Here is a 24,845-nt window from a genome sequence, read left to right as displayed (position 1 = left end):
TTCAGTATATGAACTAGGTCGCATTTAAAAGCCAATGCCTGAGTATCTTTAAAATGAGCAATCACATATATGTATCACTCTTTCTCTGAAATCTCTTGGGCAATCAATGCCATCAGAATGCATTTAGGCTTTTGAGAACTGTTTTTGTGAGGATGACCAATCCAAAGTCATTTTCTAAAAAAAAAAAAAAAAATTAAATATGTACTTAAGAGACTAGTCTGTGTTTTGATTATTCCCACTTAAAGGAACTGAGAAAGAGACCATGTTTGGCACAAGAAAAAAATGGAAGGAAGAACTGAACATCAGTTGGGGGTGGGCAGAATATGTGCTTATGCCGGGGGGGGGGGGCAAAAGTGTATTGAGCCCAAAAATTTCTGTTAAGCAAAACAGTTATAAAGTGAATTTTGCCCCATTTTATAACCTTTCTTGCAACAGTTGTTAAGTGAATCACTGCAGTTGTTAAATTAATAATACAGTCGTTAAGCTTCCCCATTAGCTTTGCTTGTCAGAAGGTTACAAAAGGTGATCTCACGGCCCCACGACACTGCAACGGTCATAAATATGAGTCAGTTGCCAAGCATCTGAATTTTGATCATGTGACCATGAGGATGCTGCAATGGTTTTAAATGTGAAAAACAATCATAAAACACTTTTTTCAATGCTGCTGTAACTTTGAACAGTCACTAAATGAACTGTTGTAAGTCAAGGACTTTCTGTACTAGAGAGGCTTACAAGAGATAACAGGAGCCCCACATTAAAAAAAAAATGATTTTTTTTGACCAAGGAAGGTTCCAGTCATAGAATGATCACCTAAATAACATGCAGTACATTTAGATTTATATTTTACCTTCTTAAAGTAGCACGCTTCCTTTAATAATCATTATCTGTACGAGTATTTTGTAAGATAGATCAGTTAAAGAAAATGACTAGCAAGAGCAAAAAATTAATAGTATACTTTAAGTGTGTTACTTTACGAATGAATAGCATATTTTAAATAATGGAAAATATATCACTTAAAAGAAGGTTGAGAGCTGTTGTCTCTCATTCCAGAGTATAGGATACAGAACAATGCAGCTAAGTTACTGGAAAGTAGACTCCATCAGAAAGGAAACATCATCATAATCTTAACAGTAAGAGCAGTTTTACAATAGAACCAATTAGCCAGAAAACTGAAAGGATCCCCTTCACTGGATGTGTTGAAATAGACACCCATCTATTTAGGTTGCTTTGATCTGATTCCTACACTGAGAAAAGGATTGGACTTGATAGCCTTAAATGGCCTCTTTTAGCTCTAATTCCCTACACGGAAATAAAAGGACCTATATGACGGATGGTACATCTCTCCAACAGACACACATTTCTGCATTTTGTGGGGAGGGTAGAAATAAATGTCACTTAGTTAATCCTGTTGCTCTCACTTAATTTAAGACCAGCTAATGCACTTTTCTATGCAGTTATCTAACTTCATGCAGTTTAAATACTGATTTCTTAAGGCTGCTGGTCTGCCAACATAATGCAAAATTTACACACAGCCTCTTGAGAATTGCTACTTTGTTAATCGAAGACTCTGGAGGGCAAACCACATTTTAATTTCCAAGGCTAAAGAAAGATTTCTAATTAATTAGACTAATTAATACAGACCGCTTCTGTGGAGCCTCAGAACGACTTCCTCCTCACTTAGTGTCAGAACACTGACTGCACGCAGTGGGAATAATGAAAATATATTATATGATGTGCTAGTCTCTTTTTCAGCAATTTGTGCTCTGAAAATGTTCTCCACTCAGATTTCTACAAGCATGAAGCCAAATGCCTTAAGAACTAAAATCAAGCAAAACATGGACAAAGCTATCTTAAACTGACCAAGGGGGGAAAAAACTCTTTACCCCCACCCCCTCAATCACACACACTCACATACACACTCACACATATAGAGGCATCATTAAATGGCCATAAAACAAATAAATTCTGTTCTAATTCAATTGTATTCTTGTCTCTATAGAACTATGTATACTTCAGGTCACTGTAAAGTTTTGGTAGGTTTCATTCCCATCCCAATTACATGCTACCGGTATCTTTAAAAAAAAAAAGTTTGATACTAAGGAATAGGGGTACTGTTCTGATCAGGGATGTGTGCCTTGTGGATAGGCCTTTTTGTCTTTTACATGTTATGCATTGCTTATTTTTACTTGGTTTAATTAATTATAATTATTAACCCATTTTACAGAATTTAGTTTATCTATTCTTTTTTTCATGTAAAATGGTTACTTGTTTGGTATTCCACTAACTCCTTTATAGTTAGAGCTGCTTATAATTAGAGTTTTAATGTGGCTACTCTGTATTTTTGTATATTCTGATTTATTTATTTCTCTTTAACAAAAATAATCATTATTTTTAAAAAACCTCTTTTAAATCAACTACATCACATATGGTACAGAGTGATGTTTGAAAAGGAGGCAGCCCAACACTTTTGTTTGTGGTTAAAAGTGAAGATACTCAACTAAACCAAAGCAACAGCCTACATTCATAATGCAGCAACTGTCTAATCCTAGCCTTGGTCAGCAAAGCATTATCTTTTCATTGCTTCAGGCACTCAACTTCATCTTTCTTTCTTTGGTCTATTGGAACTGCTGCTGCTGTCTTCATTGTCATCATTCACTTCTACACAATGCACACCCTCCCTCCTTTATGGCAAATGAAATTAAAATGTCCTTTAACAGCTGATACTGCTCAGCCTTTAAACCACTGCTAGCTATTTGTATTTTTTTCCTTTTCTTTCCCTCTTTGCTATCACACGCTGTTCTGTTTTTTTCTGCTACAAAGCCCCAAAACAATGACTGATTTAAAACATATTTAACATATGTTATATATATCAAGGGATCAAGCTGGCTTAAAAGAGCAACTAACCCCGTTAAAACAAAATACTAAGGTCAACAGCAGAAATATGACATCTCGTGAAGATCAAGCCTTTCAGAAAAAAGACTTTCAGATAAACTCGATGCCATCTTTATGCCTTTCTAGTGTTTGATAATATTAAATTTAGATTGCAAAACTAGATAGCTTAAGGTGATTGTTTTGTTTGTTTTAGGAGAATGTATATTTCTGAGTTAAACATCCTTCCAAAGATCTTAAGAAGCACCTAGAGCTCTAAATGAACCTGAAATACTATGTCCAAACAAAGGACTCATTTTGCATTCAGTATGTTTTTTTCCCAAGTTAATTAAAGATAGCAACAGCAATAGCACTTAAGACTTATGTACCTCTTCACAGTGTTTTACAGCCCTCTTTAAGATTGCCCCTAACAATCTGGGTCCTCATTTTATGGACTTTGGAAGAATGGAAGGCTGAGTCCACCTTGAGGCAGCGAACTGCTAGCAGTTGGCAGAATTAGCCGGCAATACTGCATTCTAACCATTGCGCCACTACGGCTCTTTTAATTAGATATATTAAGGTTTATGGTTTAACAGTACCTATTTATCCTCATATACTAGCCTCTGTGCAAATACAGAACATTACTTTAAAAAATAATAATAATTCAAGGATTTAAAAACAGATTAACCTAGGAATCCATCAAGAAAAAACATTAGGTCAACATCAACAGCCAGAGTTGAAACTAAATAGAGCTGGTACACAAAGAAAAGAATGCCTTTGCCTTTCCCAACCAGGTGTCGTCCAAATGACTTAGATTACAACTCTTTTATAATGGCCCATGAGATGCAACATATATTGTTTAGGCATTGTGAAGCTGGGCTCTTACTGCATCTGAAAGTGACCAGGTTTGGACTGAAGGGTGGAGTAATTAGTTGAACATAAAAATAATTTTTTATTCTAGTTCGGGGCTGTGTGTGGAGGTGTTAGATCTGTTGTCTGTTGGGCTAGTAATCTGCATCTAAGAGAACCAGAGCAATTAATACATCAGCTTGATAAAATAATTTTGATTGTGATATCCTTCTAGACCAGTGGTTCTCAACCTTTCTAATGCCGTGACCCCATAATACAGTTCCCCATGTTGTGGTGACCCCCAAGTGGGTGTGGCCACCAATAAGAGGGAGTAGGACAGCTAGGGAAAAGGGGAAAAAATGGCGGACAGCGTGGTTTGGCGACCCCCGTGAAATGGTCATTCGACCCCAAATGGGGTCCCGACCCACAGGTTGAGAACCACTGTTCTAGACCACTCAGAGGGGGAGATAGGTCTAATCATAGCTCTCAGTTTTGTGTGGTGGTTCTGGGCTCAACATTCACTTCATTCCCATTTAACATCTACACAAAGTCACTGGTCAAAGTTTATTTTTTGGCTTAGGGTTAAATATCATCACTACACTGATAATATCCAGTTATACATCTCTATTCTTGGATGACCAAGTGATGCCATCAAGTTTTTTCTCAGTGTCCGGAGAATGGAGGGGTAGATAAGAGGGTTTCCCATAATTAGTTTTGAATAGTTCTCAGAACTGCCTTGAAAAGTTCTCAGAACTTATAACTGATCCAGAATGCAATGGCACGGGCAATTGGTTCTGAGTGAACCTTGACCTCCATGCAGAAATCTGGATTGTTTGTGAGACCATCTCTCTCCAAGATAGAATAGAGTGGACATGTTCTAGGTCACTTATATTAAACAATGTAATCTTAGCACTCAGGAAACATGCCTTCTATGTCGATGCCCTTCCCCATAAAACTAAATATCCCACAAGATATGGATTGTCTTGATTCTGCCAGTGAGCTGTTTTTTCTCTTAGACGTTAGGTAAGGCAATTTTAAAGAGTTTTAACTGTGCAGATATGTAAATAGTCTTGGACATGATGCAGCTGTAGTTTTTGTCTACCTTGAATGCTACCTTGAATCCCACTGCAAGTTGTACAGCAAATTGAATATCTGGCTGGCTAAAATTCTGTCTTAATTTTTCTCTCTTTAACTGTAGGTACACTACGGTTAACTATACAATGAGGATAAAATGCTTACAAGCTGTATGAGCCTTGGAATATCAAATATGGCTCATCTTAAACGAGAGACTAAAGGCATTTTTAAACCATTTCATCAATCAAATTGTTAACATCAACCTTCAAATCACAATGTTTTCTCCAAATATCCATTAAACGATAAATTCAATTACTGCCTATAATTAAAAAATATCTACTTAGCAAAAGTTATGGTTAGGAATTCAGCCTGAAAAAAGTCATCTTGAAACAGCTGAACTGCATATTCCATTTAGAAGTGAAAACTAAGAAGAACAGCCAAGTATGTAAAAAATTAATTGAAGTAATGAAAAGACTGATCAGAGCTTTGTTCCAAATTGACATTCCTTTTCAAGAGCGTTGAAGTACTAGAGATATTAAAAATTCAATTTAACTTGCCTGATGAATATTTAGCTCTGCTGCTACTGTCCCCTGTGCCTCCTCCCACCTTCTTATTTAACATTATGATTGCCTTAAACAAGCAATACAATGAATGACACCAGATATCTGAAAAATTCATTTCACTAAGCTTGTGGAGGGATGTGACTTAAAGGTGATTTGTTAAACAGCAGATATAAAATAGTGGATTACACATACCTTTCATCCCTTAAGGGATGAGATAAGGAAAAAACTGCCACCTGTTCTAAAGCTTTCTATAACCAAGACAAAGCATCAACCTTTTCCCAACATCATTAGTACAAAGTTGTATTTTCTTCTTTTCATTACATACATTATAAAGAAAAAAAGATCATTTCTGTTTTTTCTTGGTTTGTATTTTAATTTTATTTTTTTCACTAATATTAAAGATTATCTTGTTAACTGCGTATAAACTAAACTAAAGAAGTAATTAAATATTTTTTTTAAAAAAAACATACATTTAACTTACTTCACTATATTAAAAACAAGTGCCAACAAATTGGGTGAGTGGACACGTTCGGCCACCCTGTAAGGCACGGGGGCATCTGTGGGGCAATGAAAAAGATGGAAACTATGACTCCTTCACAAGTCTTTTTTATAAAGGCTTGGATATGCATTGCATGAAAACGAGGAATGAGACTTGAATTCTGTCCACTCTCGTGCTTTTTAAAATCCACACAGGAAGTTCTGGGATTTTTCTTGACACATATTTCCAGGGGTCCCAAAACAAGACACAACAGAAGAAGAGAAGCAGAAGGGAAGGGGATGTTATCCTGCTCTGGCTATACTTTTTCCTCCACTGCTGCTGTGCAGGTGCTTCTTCACTTACAACAGTTGTTTAGTGATTATTTGAAGTTGCAACGGCACTGAAAAAAATGACTTATGATCATGTTTCACACTTATAATCATTGCAGCATCCCCATGGTCATGTGATCAAAACTGAAGACACTTGGCAACTGACTCATTTTTATGACAATTGCAATGCCCTGGGTCACGTGATCCCTTTTTGTAACTTTCTGACCAGCAAAGGCAACGGGGAAACCAGATTAACAAACATGTTATTAATTTAACAACTAAAGTGATTCATTTGTGGCAAGAAAGGTTGTAAAATGAGGCAGAACTCAATTAACAACTGTCTCCACTATCTGTATGACCAGCCATGGTCTCAGTTAGCAGTGGCAGCACTGCCACCCTCCTATTCACTCAGATTCTCTTGAAGTGGAGAAGGCAGACAGCCAGGTGAAAAAACTTTGGAGGCCCTGACAGTTGTTCTCCTGCATCTTTTGTGTCCAACAGTCATAATCATGGGGGAGCCAAAGTACATACAGCTTATGTGCAGAATCCATCTTATCACAAACATCAAGCCATAATCAAGCCATAAATTTAAATTAGCAGCCAGGGCTGTTCTGCATTCTCTTGTCCATAGATCAGTGTTTCTCAACCTTGACAATTTTAAGGCATGTGGACTTCAACTCCCAGAATTCCACAGCCAGCATGTGGACTTCAACTCCCAGAATTCCACAGCCAGCATGTGGACTTCAACTCCCAGAATTCCACAGCCAGCATGTGGACTTCAACTCCCAGAATTCCACAGCCAGCATTGCTGGCTGTGGAATTCTGGGAGTTGAAGTCCACATGCCTTAAAATTGTCAAGTTTGAGAAACACTGCCATAGATGAATAGTCTAAGCTAATTAGCTGATCTAACTGCAGCAGAATGAAGTTAAGTTTGATTGATTGCTTAGAATCTGGTAAGCTAGAGAAGAAGAAGAAGAAAAACAAAGAAGGAAAGTAAATTAAAAGGTCAATGCAACAAAATACCTGTGGTTTTTTGGAAGAATTTCTTGTTCCTCATCTTTGGGGCCATCTGGATCTGGAAGTGTACTTGGATCAAATTCCTCATCACTGTCACTGTGATCCAGAAGAGCTACAGTGTCCTCTTCAATCTACATAAAGATTTGCAGAATTAGATACCTTCATGCATTATTAATATCTCTGTAAAGTTCCAAGAAAAATCCATTCAATATCTTTTGAGATGTACTTAGGAAAGGATCTAATCAAGCTCCTAAGAAACTGCCCTTATATTTTTTTCCCCCTCTCTCATACCATCATAAGCATACATGCAAGGCTCTGCAATTTCTTCACACAGCTGCATCTTTTTCTGGCACTGTACAATTGCTAGCCACAGTTGCTGCCTGGTTCTAGCAAAAGGTACTTTTGGTTTAAGAGTTGCAGACAGATTTTACGTGCACACAGCAGTGCATATTGATGTATCTTTCTGCTTTGAAGGTTTCCACAATATTACTATTATAATCGCACTTTATGTTTTAATGCCAGTAGAAAACCGGGGGTGGGTAGGTGGGTGGGAGGAAGGGGACTCCTCTTTGTACACTGCAAGCAAAAACTTGGATCATGTTTTTCTATGTTTCCCTTTAATCAGCACACCAACACCAGAAATATATGTAAAAAGGCAATACAAAGAGACTTCAGGAAGATTGAATACAACATGGAAACAAACATAGAGAGATTATATCTTGTAAGAGAAAAAATGTAATTTTTTGACTTTCGCATTAAACACACACATAACGTAGTTATATTGTTTTATATTATATTATTTATATCATTCCTGTTAAAAAAATAATTCTTAAAAGTTGACCTTTGTGATCAAACATTTCAGCAATCAGTGCTCCTCAGGCTGAATGGTGTCTGCTAGGGAAATGAGCATACAGAGGAAACCAGCTATGTAACTGCATGGAATTTTTCTGTAAGTTTGTCTACACCACTTTTTAAAATCCTCTTTTTAATACTGAAAAAAACATTTAGGAATATGAACAAGAAAATGGGTGGGAGTAATTGCTTTAGAGGGATGTAAGGTAGTTGCATTAATTTAATAATAATATTATTATAGGAAAGTTTGTTCCACCGAAGGAACAACATTTTATCATGGTTGAGAGGTCTATGTGCCCTTGTGATGCAAAGCGCTATGCTGAACAGGTGCAACTATATCAGACAGGTCTCAACTGAAGAGGTAGACTAAATCTGTTGTTATAGCAGTCACGAGTGGAGCCCTTGGAGTGCTAAAGTACTTCCTAGATATCTGAAAAGGAGCCCCATGAAGAATGCCTCTCCCATAAACAATATGTTGAGACGTAATTTACATAAACCATACCAAATTTGTTATTGCATGGACTACACTAGATATTGGAGTAAATATATAATAATAAATACTATATGAATATTATATGTTATATTGTATTGATATGTTAAATATTATAATACAGATACTATTTATTTTATTACAATAAATACTTGAACATAATTGGCACTGACAAAATCACTATCAGACTATTGCAAAAGGCAGCCTGATGTGAAACAGCTTACATCCTGCGATGATAGCTTTAACATCATCAAGTACCATTTGCCCAAGATAGGTGGATAAAAATGCCAAATCCAGTCTGAACATGTGGCTGACTGTGCAACCAAAAATAATAATAATAAAGAGTCTGGATGAAGAAGATCTGTAGGAGAAAACTAGGCTGAGCCTGGATGAAGAAGATCTGTAGGAGAAAACTAGGCTGAGCCTGAGGGCAGGGTCAAATGCATCATCAGTCTGGAGTCTCTACACCTCCGAAAGAGACCTAAGTCCCCCTTGAAGTCCATTCTCACATCAACGTGCCTTGACCATTAGAAGATCAAATTCTTGTGCATGGAATAAACTCACAATGCTTTTGAACTCGATCCTGGCTTCTGGTTTCTTGCACGTGACAAGTCACTACCAAATACCTGCATATGAAGGCCAACATCAGCTAAAGAATTGGCAGCTGTGTATTCACATTTTTATGTATATTGTTATCGGTTAGCTGGGGACCACAATCAGCCTTCCATAGGTTTGTCAAGGACATTTGGTGATGCTGTGATGTTACCAAGACAAAGGAAAATTATTTTTACCTCTTTGAAAACAGTTTGTATAATAAGGAATTGGAAGTTCAAGGAAGAAATCATAATTAAATTTATGTCCCACCTTTCTCCCTAGCCTAGACCTTGAGGTGGTACCATATATACATAGTAACAACTCATAATAATAACCTAATGATGAAGGCTAGGCAAAGAGAGACTGGCTGGCTCAATTATCCATTGAGTTTCCAAGGCTGAATATCATGTCTCATCTTACCACATCACTGTTACATTAACAATTATGTCACACTGATTCCAAAACAGCATATTCTACTATGGGAAAAATATATAACCTGAATGTTGCCATGGCATGGTAGTCCTAGTTTAGCCACCACAACTGGGATCAAAGACTCAGTTGTTAAGCAAAGCGGTCACTAAATGAAGCCGCAACTGTACTTTATAGTCCTACTTCAGCTTTCTTTTGCTTTATGAACCTGCGAAGGTTGTAGATCTAGGACTGGTTATGAAGTTATTTTTTCATCACTTTTGTAACTGCAAATGATCACTAAATGAAGCAGTCACTAAATGAAATCTGTCTTAGTTTTTGAAGGATCAGTTCAAATATACTACAATTCTTAGGCAAATTGGAGCAGCATCATGAAATCTTATAAGATGTGATCCATATTCACCTTAAAGAAGGTCAAACTTCTTTCTTTTCAGGCAGATGTTAAGGCTATTTCTCCAGAGTGTACTATGGTTTACAAAATGCCAATTTTTCATCTACAAATAGATTATGGTACCAAGCTGCTGATTCATTTGTCTTTTTATTTCAGGAACACCTGACAAATCCTTATACAGTGCAAAGAGTGTAACTTAATTTATGGTAGGCAAGATGAAATACATTTGGTGATTGATTACTTGTATGTAGCTTTCATAAAAATAGAAAACAAGGCTTTTTATCTCCAGGAGGATTACATTTGGAAATAATGGAAGAAAAGAGTGACCAAAGGACCAGCTGAGACTGCACCTGATGGTGCTCTGGATTCTGTGTTTACAGCTGAAACATCTTAAATTAATTTAGTGAAAATAATGATATCTGAACTGAGATATAGCTGTTTTATTGCTCAGATTCTCTCCCTGCTAATATCCATCAACAACATCAACTTGTCTCGCAGAAGCCAAAGAAATAACTATTTGGGGAAAAAAATAGAAAATAATGCAACCTAATCTGTTCCAGAATTTTGCTACTGTTCATTAGCTGTTGAGTGGGTTGATCTTAGGGAATATTAATCAATATAGGGATCTTTAGGAACACAATGACATCATGACATGGGTCACACAACTTGCTTCCCCTGCAGATGCCACACTAGTATTCCAACAGCATCCTTGACTTTTCCAGGCATAATTTCTTCTGTTGACCTTGTATCATATTCCAGGGGTCCCCAACCTGTGGCTCACTACTGGGCTGTGGCCTATTGGCCACCACGCCACTTGAGTGGCTGGCTAGTGTGCACGTGTGTGCGCACATTCAACCCCTAATCATGCTAGCGTCGCTACCAGGATCACACAGGTGCTAGCATCACAACCAGTGTTACTCGTGCAGCCCCATTTGCATGTGCGCATGAGCACATAATGGCATCTCCCCCTCCCTTTCTCTCCGGGCCACCAACACAGAAAGGTTGGGGACCTCTGTCATATTCATTCTTCCCATTCTGGACAGAAGCTGCAAAATTCTCCATTTAACGTTAACACTGAATAAAATGTGATGAAATTCCAACTTTTGGGGAAACTACCATACATCTTACACTCTTCGTTATCTCAAAAATCAATTTTTATGTACACCATCACAACCATTATGATTAATTAAAAATTGCTTTATCATCAGTATAATCCATGCAATAAATTTACTATTCTACTTAAGAATGTGCCATTATTGCCACCTAACAAGCATCTCTGTTCAATAAAGACAAAACTTCTCTTCTAAAAAAGAAAAAGAGAGAGTTAAAGAAAACTGTTACTCATATAGAAGATGCATTTCGCAAACCCTTCTTCAGTGTTTGTAAAGATGCCTCTCTTCCAGCACACTTTTGCTAATCAGCTTTAATATTAATTTAAATGTGCGTTTTAACATTTTTCATGGAAAAATCTATGTGGTCATTAGGAGCTGACAGTGACTTGGTGGCACATAATCAATTAACCAATGTCTTAGATTTTTAAAATATCTGCAAGTCATACAAATCAAATAAATAATACAGCTAAAGAAGAGCGGTAGCAGAGCAAAATTAAAATAAAGGTCTACCTCAAACATCTAGTTCTGTTACTAACTGGCTGGGGAATTTGGGGAGTTGAGGTCCACATATATTCAAATTGCCAAGGTTGAAAAACACTGGTGTAGAGTTTCAGTAACAGATAAAATAGAGGAATTGAATGCAAGTGTCAGAATTTAATTTTCATAATACAAAGTCAAGATTGGGAATTAAGCACCGCAGTCTGTGTGTTCAGGCACATGTATAAGAAAGGTATATGTGGGTAGGTGCAGGGTTGTCATAAAATAAGATGCCAAAAATGGAACTAAATGACAGCTGGCTTTCTCAAGTGTGGGATGAAATGATCACAAAAAAGTTACCAAAGTATATAAAGTCAGCAAATATTAAACAAGTACAAAACTTGTTCTTCCAGTAATGGCAAACATTCAAAATATTTACAACAGGAGAAGCTTGGCTTGCTTCTAAAAGTTCTAGTGGGTGGAATAGTAAATATCCATTCAGAGTCTCATTTATTCTAAAATATAGTACAATATCTGAATACCTTTGAAGCAGAGGATGGATTGCTCAAATTTCATAAAATCGGGTATCTGGTAGCACTTTTTCTAACTAGCAAATTTTATTAAAAGGCATCAGCATGAGTTGCACTCATTTCATCAGATGCACGAAATATTTTGATGTAAATTGAGATATGGGAGGAGAAAATGGGTTCCATAATATGTCATGTTGGCATAAGTTCATTGATAAATGTGGCCTATCTATATTTATCTCTCAATCTCTCTTTAAAATTTCCTGAGAGTTCATTATTATGCATGCTGGTGAAAAGATTGATCCAAAAAGTTCCAGATATCTTCAATGTATTTCTCTCAAGCATACAAGTTTTAAAATATATATTTCAGTATATTTTGTAAACCTGAAATTCAGCACAAAATTCAGAAATGTAAATCTTACAGATAACTGAATTGTAACCTAAGCATCAATTAGGTCCTTTCTGGAAGCCATTTCTTGTCAAGAATGGTTGAAGGAGCTCAACATGTTTAGATAGCAAAAGAGAGTCTGGGGAGAGATGTAATGCTGTACATTTCTAAAAGGCTGACAGATACAAGAAGGGTAGGTTTGATCTCTATTGACAGTGAGAGCAGACAGGACCATTTGACAGAAATTAAAAGATGGGAGAATCAAAGTGAAAGCTTCAGAAGCTTTGAGCTGTTAAAAGGTGGACAAATATTGTTAGAGCCTTCTCACCAGAGGCTTTCAAACAGTTTTTGGGTGGCTTAATCAAATCTGGAATTGAACAGAGAAAATGGTGCCAGGTTTTTAATGTTTATGATTTTAATAGATGTAATATGGCACTGTGTTGTTTTATTATTCATATTGCTTTAGTTGCTGATTGGGAGCTGCCTGGAATTTGATATAATGGACCAGTTTGGTCTAATGGCACCAGGCTAGAAAACAAGACTTTGAGTTCAAGTCCCGCCTTAGCCATGAAAGTCAGATGGGTGATATTGGGTCAGCCTAACCCACCTCACAGGGTTGTTGTTGTGGGGGGGAGCAGAAAAAAAGATGTGTTAGAAATGTTCACCACTTTGAGTTATTTGTAAAAATAATAAAGGAGGAATAATGGATGGATGGATAGATGGATGGATGGATAGATAGACAGACAGACAGATAGATAAGCAACCAAGCAAAGTAAAGCAAGCAGCTATATAAATGTTTTATATAAAAACTAAATTAAATACATACGAGCCCTCTAGATAACTTCCCACTTCATACATTCTATGATTCTACTATAGTGTTTTTTTTAATGTTGATTTTAAAAATAAGAGCTTCTTAAGTGCCATCTTGTGGCATCATGGACCCCAAGGCATCAGCGGGATTGAGTTGTTGACCTCCATGTTTTAGCAAACCTCATAAAGAAACAGATCTGCACAATGATCTGCACAAAGTCTTGACTTTTTCTAGCATATTAAAATGTGCTACATTTATATTTCAAAAATCTCCTTGTTTCCTTTCCCAGATAATCATTTTGCCCAATTATTCTGATTCCTTTCTATTCCCCAGTCCTTTTCAACCTTGCATTTGTTTGCATATGAAAGAGCAAAACCAATTTCCTTTTGTCAAGGAATATTTTATTGGGTGCCAATGTTTCTGAATTGTAGACTGTACCTTTTGGAAATAAATGAGAATTGAAATGGAATAGCTTCTCTGCATTTTAAGGACAGCTAGTAAGCATAAATAAGGATTGAATTCAGGATTAAAAAAATAATAAAGCCCTGGAACAATTTCCCTTATATTTTAGTAATTTAGTAATTCTAATAATAAAGTTGGGGAAATATTTTAAAGAAGGTATTTCCAAACTGTGATATTATATTATTCAAAATGGAACACTTAAGAATAAATGTAATTACTTTTTTTTAACTTAATCTGTTTTAGATAATGTTTTTAAGCACTCAGGAAACCAAAAATAGTAGCAGTAAATTAAATTACCATTATGTAGGCTGCAACAACTCTTATGCAAAAATAGTGCTAATTTAATATATGGAAAATGATTTCTCAAATATAAGCATATCACATATAGAATTTTTATTCTACTTGTATACTTATTTATTCTACCTGTATACTATACTTTTATTCTACTTGAATCAACAGATGCACAGAAATATATAGGACAATAATATATTCACATATTTATGTATTCTGTGATTCAATTACTAAAAAGCAAAACCAACCAGCACTGCCATAAAATTCCAAGTTACCATTTTTAAAAAAGGAAGCATACAGTCCTTAAAAAAATCTGAAAACACATGGATAAAATCAGGTGAAAAGAAAGAATATTTTTATCATCGCTCTTACTGTAATATCAACATAACATTTTAAACAACAGTATTTTGCAATTTTTTGGAAGTCATCTGGACATTCAATACAATTACTACTAAAGGTTATAATTAATTTATAATGAAGCACCTTGCCACAAAAGACACAGAATAATTTAGAATAAGTAAATAAAGCCTCATTTCCAGAGACTGCGTGACACCAGTTATATAGACTAAAAACAAACATGCAAAAAATAAATATTCAGGGGCAACATAATTCAATTAGCCGTTTTCTAAGAAAAATTAAGTTAATTTCTAATTAAAGCTTAATTAAAAATTAAGTTAATTTTTCTAACATATAATAAGAAGGGGATGATCTGAATATTCAGAAATGGGCTGTTCCAAAGCATTTTAACTATGTGGTGCCTGCAGATGGTATGTCCTCAATAGTGGGACTCTGCAAGGACCATCTCATAGATCTTCCTGGACGGATGGAAAGAATCTAGAGAGAGCCACTCTGAGACTAGGAATTTTAAAAAGAAACATCTCAAATCCATTGATTTTAATAAATGTGCTTAAAAGATTCATATACGTCTATAGTGTATATAATTTATAAAATGTAGTAGAGCTGGCTATTTTTTATATTAGCACCAATTAAATTTCATTTAATCACATACGAACAGGTAATCAAAACATTTTTGTCAGAACTTTTGGGTTATCATTAATTTGGGACCAAATTCAGTCCTATTGTCCTTGAATTAAGGCTCCTGGCAATATATACAAACTTCTATACCACAAATCCTATATAATTGGCATTAATAAAGTAGTACTGAAATGGGGAATTCTGGGAGTTGAAGTCCACAAGTCTTAAAGTTGCCAAAGTTGGGCACCCATGCATTAAATGATTCTTCAAAGTTGCAGCAGCATTGAAAAAAGTGACTTATGACAGTTTTTAACACTTACATCCATTGCAGCATCCCCATGATCATGTGATCAAAATTCAGATGCTTGGCAATTGATTCATATTTATGACGACTGAAGTGCCCTAGGAGTCATGTGATCACCTTTTGTGACCTTCTGACAAGCAAAGTCAATGGGGAAGCCAGATTCACTTCACAACCATGTTACTATCTTAACAACTGCAGTGATTCATTTAACAACTGTGGCAAGAAAGGTTGTAAAATGGGGCAAAATTCTCTTTAGCAACTATCTTGCTTACCAATGGAGATTTTGGCCTCAATTGTGGTCGTAAGTTGAGGACCACCTGTACTAGTTCAGTGTTCAGTATTATCCTACTTTATTGCCTGGAACTTTCAAGCCTCAATACTCCATGTCCAACTATAGTGGACATGCTCAAGAATAGGAAACAAACAAGGTTTCTTCTCAATGTAACTTTCTTAATGTAAAGTATCTAAAGCAGTGTTTTTCAAACGTAGCAACTATAAGATGTGAAGACTTCAACTCCCAGAATCCTCAGGGCAAGTTTGAAAAAAGTCTAAAATCACCCCTATTGTCCTTGAACTAAGGCTCCTGGCAATATATACAAACTTCTATACCACAAATCCTATATAATTGGCATAAAAAGTAGTACTGAAATGGTTCAATCAATGGATCTTCTATGAAGTTCACTAAACAAATAGTCTACAGAAATCTCTCCGAGATAAAACCAGGGGGAAAAAAAGTTTGCAGGGATAATTGTGGTTTGAAATGTTAACATTTTTGGTTTGCACAGTTAGACTTTATAACATAACAACGGAGGGAAAAGGTCCCTGTAGAGTTATGTCAAATATAACTTCTGGAAAAGCAGCCAAACATATCCCTGAGCAAAATAATCTTGCTGCAACTTACAGTTTTATTTAATTGCATTGTAATGCTGGATGCAACACTCAGATGGTAGGCCTTTTCAACATTTTAAGCATTGAACCAACCATTTATTGCAAATTTCATATGGAACAATTGTTCCAATTTCAAATAATTATTCAGCATGAAAGAAAGTCCTTAGGGTGACATACAGTCTCATCTGCAAAATATTAATCTACTGCAAGCTATGTATATTTGAGAATTAGTTTTCAGTTTCTGCAAAGATTAAACAAATCCAACCACAATTTAAGGATTGGATTTGCTTTATCAAGAAAAATGTAACTTAGAAAAGTCATTTTAAGCCCAGGGATCAAATCCGGAGAGCAATAGGCAACCATTTTTTAAAAATAGTATGGCTCAGAGGATATTAGGAGATGGTTAACAGACCACCATCTTGAATTTCCACAAGCAAACATCATAAAATACATGTTGTAAATGAATGAATAAGTGGAATGGAGGCTCTCCTATTGGTATATCTGTCCCAAATTATTTTTTGTATTAAATTGATTAAGCACTATATGAAAAGTGTGCATAAACTTTCAGTTAATCCTAACTGACAATTTGCAAGAAAGCTCCCTGAATTGTGCTTCAGGACTTGAAAATTTTAGGTTAAGATTCATTCATGACAAACTCATGCTATTTTCTGGGTAGAAAGCTCCCAAGATACCCAGGAACAAGTATTTTTGCTGAACAGAAAATGGGATAAAGCAATAAAGTCACTCCCTTTTCTCTATAAACCCCTGGCATAAATGTACAGATCTTGCATTTTGTATCTCATAACAGCTCTACTGAGCACTGTGTTTTCTCAGTTTCACAATGGTGAACAAAACCTGGGCCTTGGGGCTAAATGAGGCAACTCAAGTATATTCAGGCCTTGACAAGAGCCATTTTTCATTCTTTAGGCAGTCTGCTGGCCTGAGAAAAGATGGTGGGCAAAGAAAGGCAATGGAGCAGGAGAAAGATAGAAACAAAAGGGAAGAGAAGCATTTGTAGTGGTTTCACACTCCTTTATTTCTGTTTTTTACTATAGGTAACTATATATCTCACATACAGTAAAAATACCTTTGCCAGTAATAGCTAGAATCTTGAGGAGGGGGGATGTTAATGGAGCCAGGTGCTTACAATTATTTCCTTGCCCCTTATTTATTCATTTACTCTACTTTTTTTGCCAGTCAAATAAAATGCTTTATTCTGATCTCTAGGGAATCTAGAATCAATCAGTACTGTTATCGCTCCATTGTGCCAAATCCCTAACAACCGTTCAACGATCAATAAAACTAGGTTATCATAGATAGAGATTATTCAGGTTTATTGAAAGGAAAAGATGTTATTTAGAGAATCCTAGAGATTGGACATGTGTATGTTTGTATCTAATTAAATTAAATAAGTAATTAAATAGGATAAAAAGAAGACATTTCTGATCCTTCTGATCCTTTTGCTAACTATATCTAGATACAAGAAAGATATTTTTACTTGCCTGCCTAATTAACAAGGAATTTAATAGAATAACAATTGGAAGGCATCTTGGAGGTCTTCTAGTCCAATTCCCTGCTCAAGCAGGAGAACCTATATCATTTCAGACAAGTGGCTGTCCACTCTCTTCTTAAAAGCCTCCAGCAATGGAGCATGCACAATTTGTGAAGCCAAGCTGTTCCACTGGTTAATTGTTCTCACTGTTAGGAAATTTCTCCTTAGTTCTAGGTTGCTTCTCTCCTTGATCTATGGAGAATATCTGTTTGACTAAGGAATATCTATTTGATTATATAATTATATTTATTTTAATTCAGCTTATGTGACCACCTGCTCACAAGCAGATGGTCCCTCCTCTGAAATTAATTTATTTATTTATTTAGCATATGGCATAATTTACATGGCCTTACAACATATATTAATATTTCACTTAAATTAAAAAACACAGTAAAACATGAATGTTAAAAATATCTATATTCAGATACCAATGTCTAGGACACTAAAACATTGAAGCATGGCATCATTTATCTGAAAAAAGTCAGATATTAGACCAGTATATATCCCTCCAGTTTTCAGCCAGTCATGATATGGTCTAAAGACTGAAATGGGATGCCACACTGAGGGAGGATGTTATACCCCTGAAATATTTTGCAAACTAAGATTCTTACTCCCAGATTCAAAGATGCTGAATATTTTTTATAATCCAGTGTAAAATTCCAAGGTTATAGTAAGTTCAGGCTGAAAGTTTTCAATTTATGGATATAGTGGTAAATATAAATGAAGAACTCTTTATCAATTAGAAGGTAGGTGCTAGCTGCAGAGAGACAAGATGAAGAAATTATGGGTAGATTAAAATAAATGTTTTAAATAATGAGGACAAAAATAGTGTTCCAGAAATAGCAGGTCATGTTATTGCAAAATGACCGTGTGTAGTGAAGTAGTCAGCTGATACCATTGAAATCCAGGTTCAAATCTACTTTTAGCCAGAGAAACTCACTGGATGACTTTGGGCCAGTCACTGTCTCTCAACCCAATCTACTTTAGAATAATGTTCTTGTGGGAAAAACAGGAGGATGGAGCATCTTGTACACTGCCTTCAGTTCCTGAACAAAAGGCACAATAAAAATAAATAAATAAATGCCTCTAACGGATAAAGACTTACTGGATGGTAAGATGAGTTCATCAGTAGGGAACGAATTGTAAAGAGAGATATTTTTAAACTGGATTATACATTGAGCAGGGAGATCATTGGCTACTTCAAAATCTATGGTTCTATTGCAATTATATCTGGTATCTGATCAGATCCAGTTTGTGTGTCTGGAAGTTCTCTAAAAATTTCTACTTATTTTCTTACCTGATTCTCAACCATGTTGCCTGATGAAAATACTAAGAAACTCTAATCTTTGCCCATTGTTATGAAACTTCAGTTATCCTTCCCAAAAATATGATCTCTGCAAGTTTTGCAATTTTTTTCTTACTCAAGGACAACACCACTACTATAACCTTTTAAGAAAATAAAAAATAGGAACCTGATTAATTTATTTTGGAATGCTCTTTTATAAATGGGAAATTATTATAAAAAGCATTTACCACCTCAGATAGGTATCAGAAGATACCTCAAAATTCAGCTCAAACTTGCAACATGCTTAAATGTAAAGTAACTTGTCATGTTATTTGTATTTTTTTCCTCTATGAAGAACAAATTTCAAAGCTAAATATCCACGTTTTCAACATCATTTTAATTAGGCTGATTCAGTTTTTGCTGCATAGTTAAAAAAAAACACGATGGAGTCAGCAGCTAAGTAGCAACAATGTCTGGCAAGCAACCAACATGGATTTCAATATGAATGGAGCTTTATGACTCAATCACACTTTATTTTATTTTATTTTTAGACCTTAATGATCAGGCAAGATTAGGTACGATACCTTTTATGAACAACAGTGCAGAGTTACAATAGCAAACATGCTATTTGCCTATAACTTTCCCTGGGTAAAACCAGAAATCTGAAAACCTGAGAGGGAGAAGATTCTTTGTCCTATCTCCAGACCTGTTGCCAGAAGTAAGAAAATTAAACAGAAGAGGAAAAGAAAGAATGAACTGAAGAAGCTCCTTGGATGAGAAACAAAATGTTTTCAAAGGAAAAAAACAAGAAAGTCCAGTCGCTTTTGGAAAAAGTATCTTTAAGACAACTGTGATCTGGATGATTGAGAATCTTTATAGACAAAACTTCTAGAACACAAAATTCTTTTTGATTTGCATACAAAACCAACAAAGTATTTCCAATGGAACCTTGCCAAGCAATAATCTGTACAATAGTGGTATTGTCAACCTGTGGAGGTTGTGGAAGGTTTTAAGCAGTTTCACAAACATCTCCTGAAGATGATTCCCCTGCATGCTGCAGAAGAATGATTAGATGATCCCCTCCATAATTCTTTGATTTCTTTATGTGAAAATAGCCCCATTATGAATGGGGAATAACAACAAAAGCAACAACTATTCTTCCTCATATACAAAGCCACCATTTCAGGGACCAGGTTCAATCTACTCTTCTGTCCAAAATGTTAGTTTTACTATTCCAAAATACCCACCAAAAAAGGTTAATAAAAATTTTAGACAGGATGAAATTGGTTCAATATGTTATACATTACAACAGAACTCATTTGTGTTTTGAAGATGATGATGATAATAATAATAATAATAATAATAATAATAATAATAATAATAATCTGTCACATTTATCCATCTGAAGATATTATACTTTCTAAACAATATTCAAAATATTTTGATACTTCACAGAATATTGTCTTATATTTCTAGCTGATTATATCACTTCTGCAGGCAACTTTGATCATTTTAATTTTCTTTATATTTTCTTTATATTCCTACCAGAAAGATTTTCAGTGGAATGCATTTATTAATCTGTTAAAATGCAAAGGAAATAGAATAACTGAATTTTATTTGGAAAAGCAAAGTAACATTTGAAATGCATATAAAAGATATTGTCCTTAGCACCTCAAACATACTTTTTCTTCCTGCAATTCTAAAAGGATCTATATCTATATCTATCTATCTATCTATCTATCTATCTATCTATCTATCTATCTATCTATCTATCTATCTATCTGAAATTTTGTAATCATAATTCATTAACTCAGCAGTTAATGAGGAATTGAAGCAACACACAACAAAAACTATCAATGAGGTACAATAACACCAACAATGAATGCACATCAGACTTTGATGTAATGAACCTCCCAATACTGCTGCATTTCTTTAATGTGGTGCTTTATAAATTATGTTCAAACAATGCTTTTTGCAAGCTGGTTCCCAAGATTCAGGAGACCTTTTAAATAGATTTGAGATAAATTCAATTTACCTACAAAAACAAATGTCCCATAAATAATGATATATTGCCAGATTGAAACTTCAAGGGAAAAAATCATTAAAAGACTTCCCGATGAAGTCTGAAGATCCTATTATCTTTTCTTTTTTATCACACCATTCCAGCGTTCAATGCATTTGAGTTCAAATATTAAAACGGACTGTTATGCCACCTCTAAAAATGTAATTTTTCTATGATTTTGTCTAAATCCTTTTTAAAAATGACTCAGGTAGCAGAGAATACAATTTGTTGTGATAACAATTTCACATTTTCTTTTGTTTGTCCTAGGTTTATTATCCATTGATTTCATTTTACTGTCCAAAGTCCTAGATAAATAAGACAGGGAGAAAATCTTTCTTTTGGCTAAAAATCTTTTATTTCTCTACCTTTGCCTTTTTCCATAAAAAAGTTGCCTCAATGTCTTCATATTTTTGTAAACCAAGCAAACTATGCAAACTGTTTTGAGGCTGATTATAAATTAAATAAGTAAATAAATTAGATGCTTTGCTTGAAGAATGCAAGCTTTTTAAAAGTATAAGCATAATAGAATGGCAAAACTATATCTCTATAGCAGAACAATCACCTACCCAGCCTATAGGATAAGAAGCTAAAAAATGAAAACAGTTGCAAAATAAATGTTTTAAAGTAACATTTTTCACCCACTACAGTTATGAATCAATGTTGAAATTTATTTATCCATTCATTTGCCACTCATTTCATGGATTCAATTCTCTTTCCATGTAACTATTCCTTAGAACTGCAACTACAATGCCAATTCATAACAATTCTATCTCTTATTTTTTACCCTTTTTATTGAATTTACAGAAGCCTATGCAATGGAACAAAGAATTGAAGAGACATCAAATCCTATGGCAATATTTTAATGAGCTAGAGATTAAGATTTTCTGAGGTAAAAGGAAATTAGTTTATTTGATCAAGGTTAAAATAAAACATATTTTTATGAAATTCTGGCAAACCTTTAAGAACTTTTTGCTGATACCAGGATTGAAAAGTTGATGTCTTATTGATTTTCTTATAGATAAAGGATGGATTATTGGAAGATGTGGTATTTATTTGCAACCTTATACAAGTAGCCCTTTACTTACAACAGTTCATTTAGTGACCATTCAATTAAAACATCACTGAAAAAAATGACTTATGACATCTTTTACACACTTATGACCACTGAAGCATCCCATTGTCACATGATCAAAATTCAGATGCTTGGCAACTGACTCATATTTATGACTGCAGTGTCCCAGGGTCATGTGATCAACTTCTGTGACCTTCTGACATGCAAAGTCAATGGAGAAGCCAGATTCCCTTAACAACCTTGTTACTAATTTAATAACTGGACTAATTCACTTAACAACTGTGGCAAGGAAGGTCATAAAATGGGGAAAAATTCCCTTAACAAATGTCTCGCTTAATAACATAAATTTTGGGCTCAATTGTGTTCATAAGTTGAGGACTGTAGGACTGTGAGCTATCAAATTTGTTAATATTTGTTATGAGGAAGATTGGAAAATGCCACTTTTTATGATTCTTTTCTTTATTTCATATTTCCTTGTTTTCTTCTTTTTTATTGTTTCTTTTTTTACACAAATCAGTTTGGTTTATCTTGGATTTTTCTCTGCAGTTTATTCAATTTAAATACTTATTACTTTAACTTTTTGGCCCTAATGGTATAGCTGTACATCTGGTTCATTTGTATGTGTTTCAGAGAAATCAATCAAAGTCAGTAATCTATTTTCACAAAAAGCTGAAGGAATTTGATGAAATTGATATTACCTATTTATATAACCTTTAGAATGAGAATGAGTGTCCTGTTTTTTTAAATTAGTGGAACATGGTTATAATTAATTTGAAACTACTCAATTATCTTAAAATTAGATTAATACAAAAGAACATTTTGTTTTATGTTTGTATAGCACGTTGTTCATTTTAATCATTTTGGAGATGCAATCAGGTAATTGCAGCATTAATTCATACAATCCAGCTTTCCTTGTTCTTGTTCACATTTGGACTGAATGCAACAGATTATCAATATGATTTTAAATTAATCATTGTACAAGGATAAACATGTTCTTCTTGGCTTTTATTATATTTTAGACTCATGCCCCAAAAAAATATTATACAACTTTGAAAGGTTAAAACTAACAATTGTTGATATGTATTATTTTGTTCTTTGTCAACATCTGAATTAGTCTTTTTAAAGAAACAGTCAGTGATTACGAAAAGCAATTTGGCTCTCAGACTGGAGTTGTTTTGTTTGTGGTATTATTTTCCAATTATTTTTCTCCTTGTTTTCCCCAACACTTTTTTTAAAAAAAAAATCTGTAACAAGGCAATGGATTTTTTTTTCTGTTTGCAATAAAATAATTTCAAATGTCTTCCTGCATTCTAGAGATAAGTGCAAATCTGCCAGGTGAACTACAAATTGGGCAAAAGGGATAGGTAATTATCTTTGAGGTGATCTATCTCAGAAAGAATGAAATCAAGGGCCATTTCTTCCCATCTTGAACTGCTGTTGGTTTCAGATATGTTTTATAAGCCAGAAGGGGACCCAGCTGCATAAAGTCTGCAGCCTAAGAAAGAGAGCAATCAAAATCAGATCTTCAGCCAGGAGAAATACAAAACATGTGAGAGACACAGTATCTTTACAAATTCTAATCATAAGTCAAGGAAACATGATGGCACAGCAGAAGTGTTCCATCTGTTCATTCTAAAAAGGCTGATGGGGATATGAAGTAATTGAGCTTTGTAAGGTAGCAAGTCATCTACAAATTTAATATAACAACTGAGACTGTTTAATTCTAAAGCATATGGCTGTTTAATCAAAAACAAAAGAAGTTGTGACTCAAAGCATTTTAGTTGCACAGAAATATATTTGAAGGAAACCTGACAACTATGGGTGGTACATCTTCAAACAAGCAGATGTTGTATTTCTGTCAAAAAACAAGAACAGCAGTGAACTCTGCCCCATATTTGCACGTTAAAATACAGAAAAGTGAAGTATGTGATGCTGGAACCGTTTGCAAAAGCCAGGAGTCCCTTGACAAAGAAATGACTGGTGTATAAATTTAATAAATTAAATTAAATTAAATAATTAATTAATTTAATAAATAAATAAATATTCACATAACACATTACAAATTTTACATTAGAACTGTAGATCTTTTTCTGTTAGGCAATCAACATACATTACTGAAATTATTATGCATTGGTTTTTATTTATTAGTTTATATATTAAATTTAAAGACTCCTCATCTCATTCACAGAGCAATTGTGTGTGGTATACAACTAAAAACTACACATACCCACGTACTCACACACACACATAATGGCTCAGCGCTTAAGAAGCCGAGCTTGTCAGCTGGAAAGTTAACAGTGCGGGTTCGAGACCCGACCAGAAGGGAAAGCTCCTGTTCTTGCCCCAGCTCTTGCCCAACCAACAGTTTGAAAGCATGAAAATGTGAGTAGATAAATACTTTGGCGGGAAGATAAGAGTGCTCCATGTTTTGCTGCACGCTCTGCGCTGCAACATTGATGTCATGCTAGCCACATGACTGTGGAAACATCTCCAGATAATGCTGGCTCCCTCGGCTAGGAAACGGAGCTGAGCACTGAGTCCCAGAGATGGACACGATTGGGGAGGGAAAACCTTTACTTTTACTTTTGCCTGTATGTATGCATGCACGCACGTAGGAGGTAGCTAAAATACGAAAAGAATAATTAAAGTTAAAAAAATGTGCTAGCCAACTCCAATGTTGCATATTCCCTGTGAGTCCCAAACA

At 34.9% G+C, this 24,845-nt stretch overlaps 1 protein-coding gene across 1 annotated transcript in view; it reads right to left on the bottom strand.

Moving 5' to 3' along the window:
- Positions 1-24,845, bottom strand: part of DDX10 (DEAD-box helicase 10) — a 151,343-nt gene that overhangs the window by 1,964 nt on the left and 124,534 nt on the right. Inside the window, exon 17 of the mRNA XM_039338594.1 lies at positions 7,186-7,310. Within this exon, the coding sequence (XP_039194528.1) occupies positions 7,186-7,310 (125 nt within the window). The remainder of the gene's footprint in view (positions 1-7,185; positions 7,311-24,845) is intronic.

This window comes from Crotalus tigris, unplaced genomic scaffold, assembly GCF_016545835.1.
Source record: "Crotalus tigris isolate CLP2741 ecotype Arizona unplaced genomic scaffold, ASM1654583v1 scf7180000017710.2780689, whole genome shotgun sequence".
Classification (NCBI taxonomy): Eukaryota; Metazoa; Chordata; class Lepidosauria; order Squamata; family Viperidae; genus Crotalus; species Crotalus tigris.
This window is presented reverse-complemented; position numbering and strand designations above follow the sequence as displayed.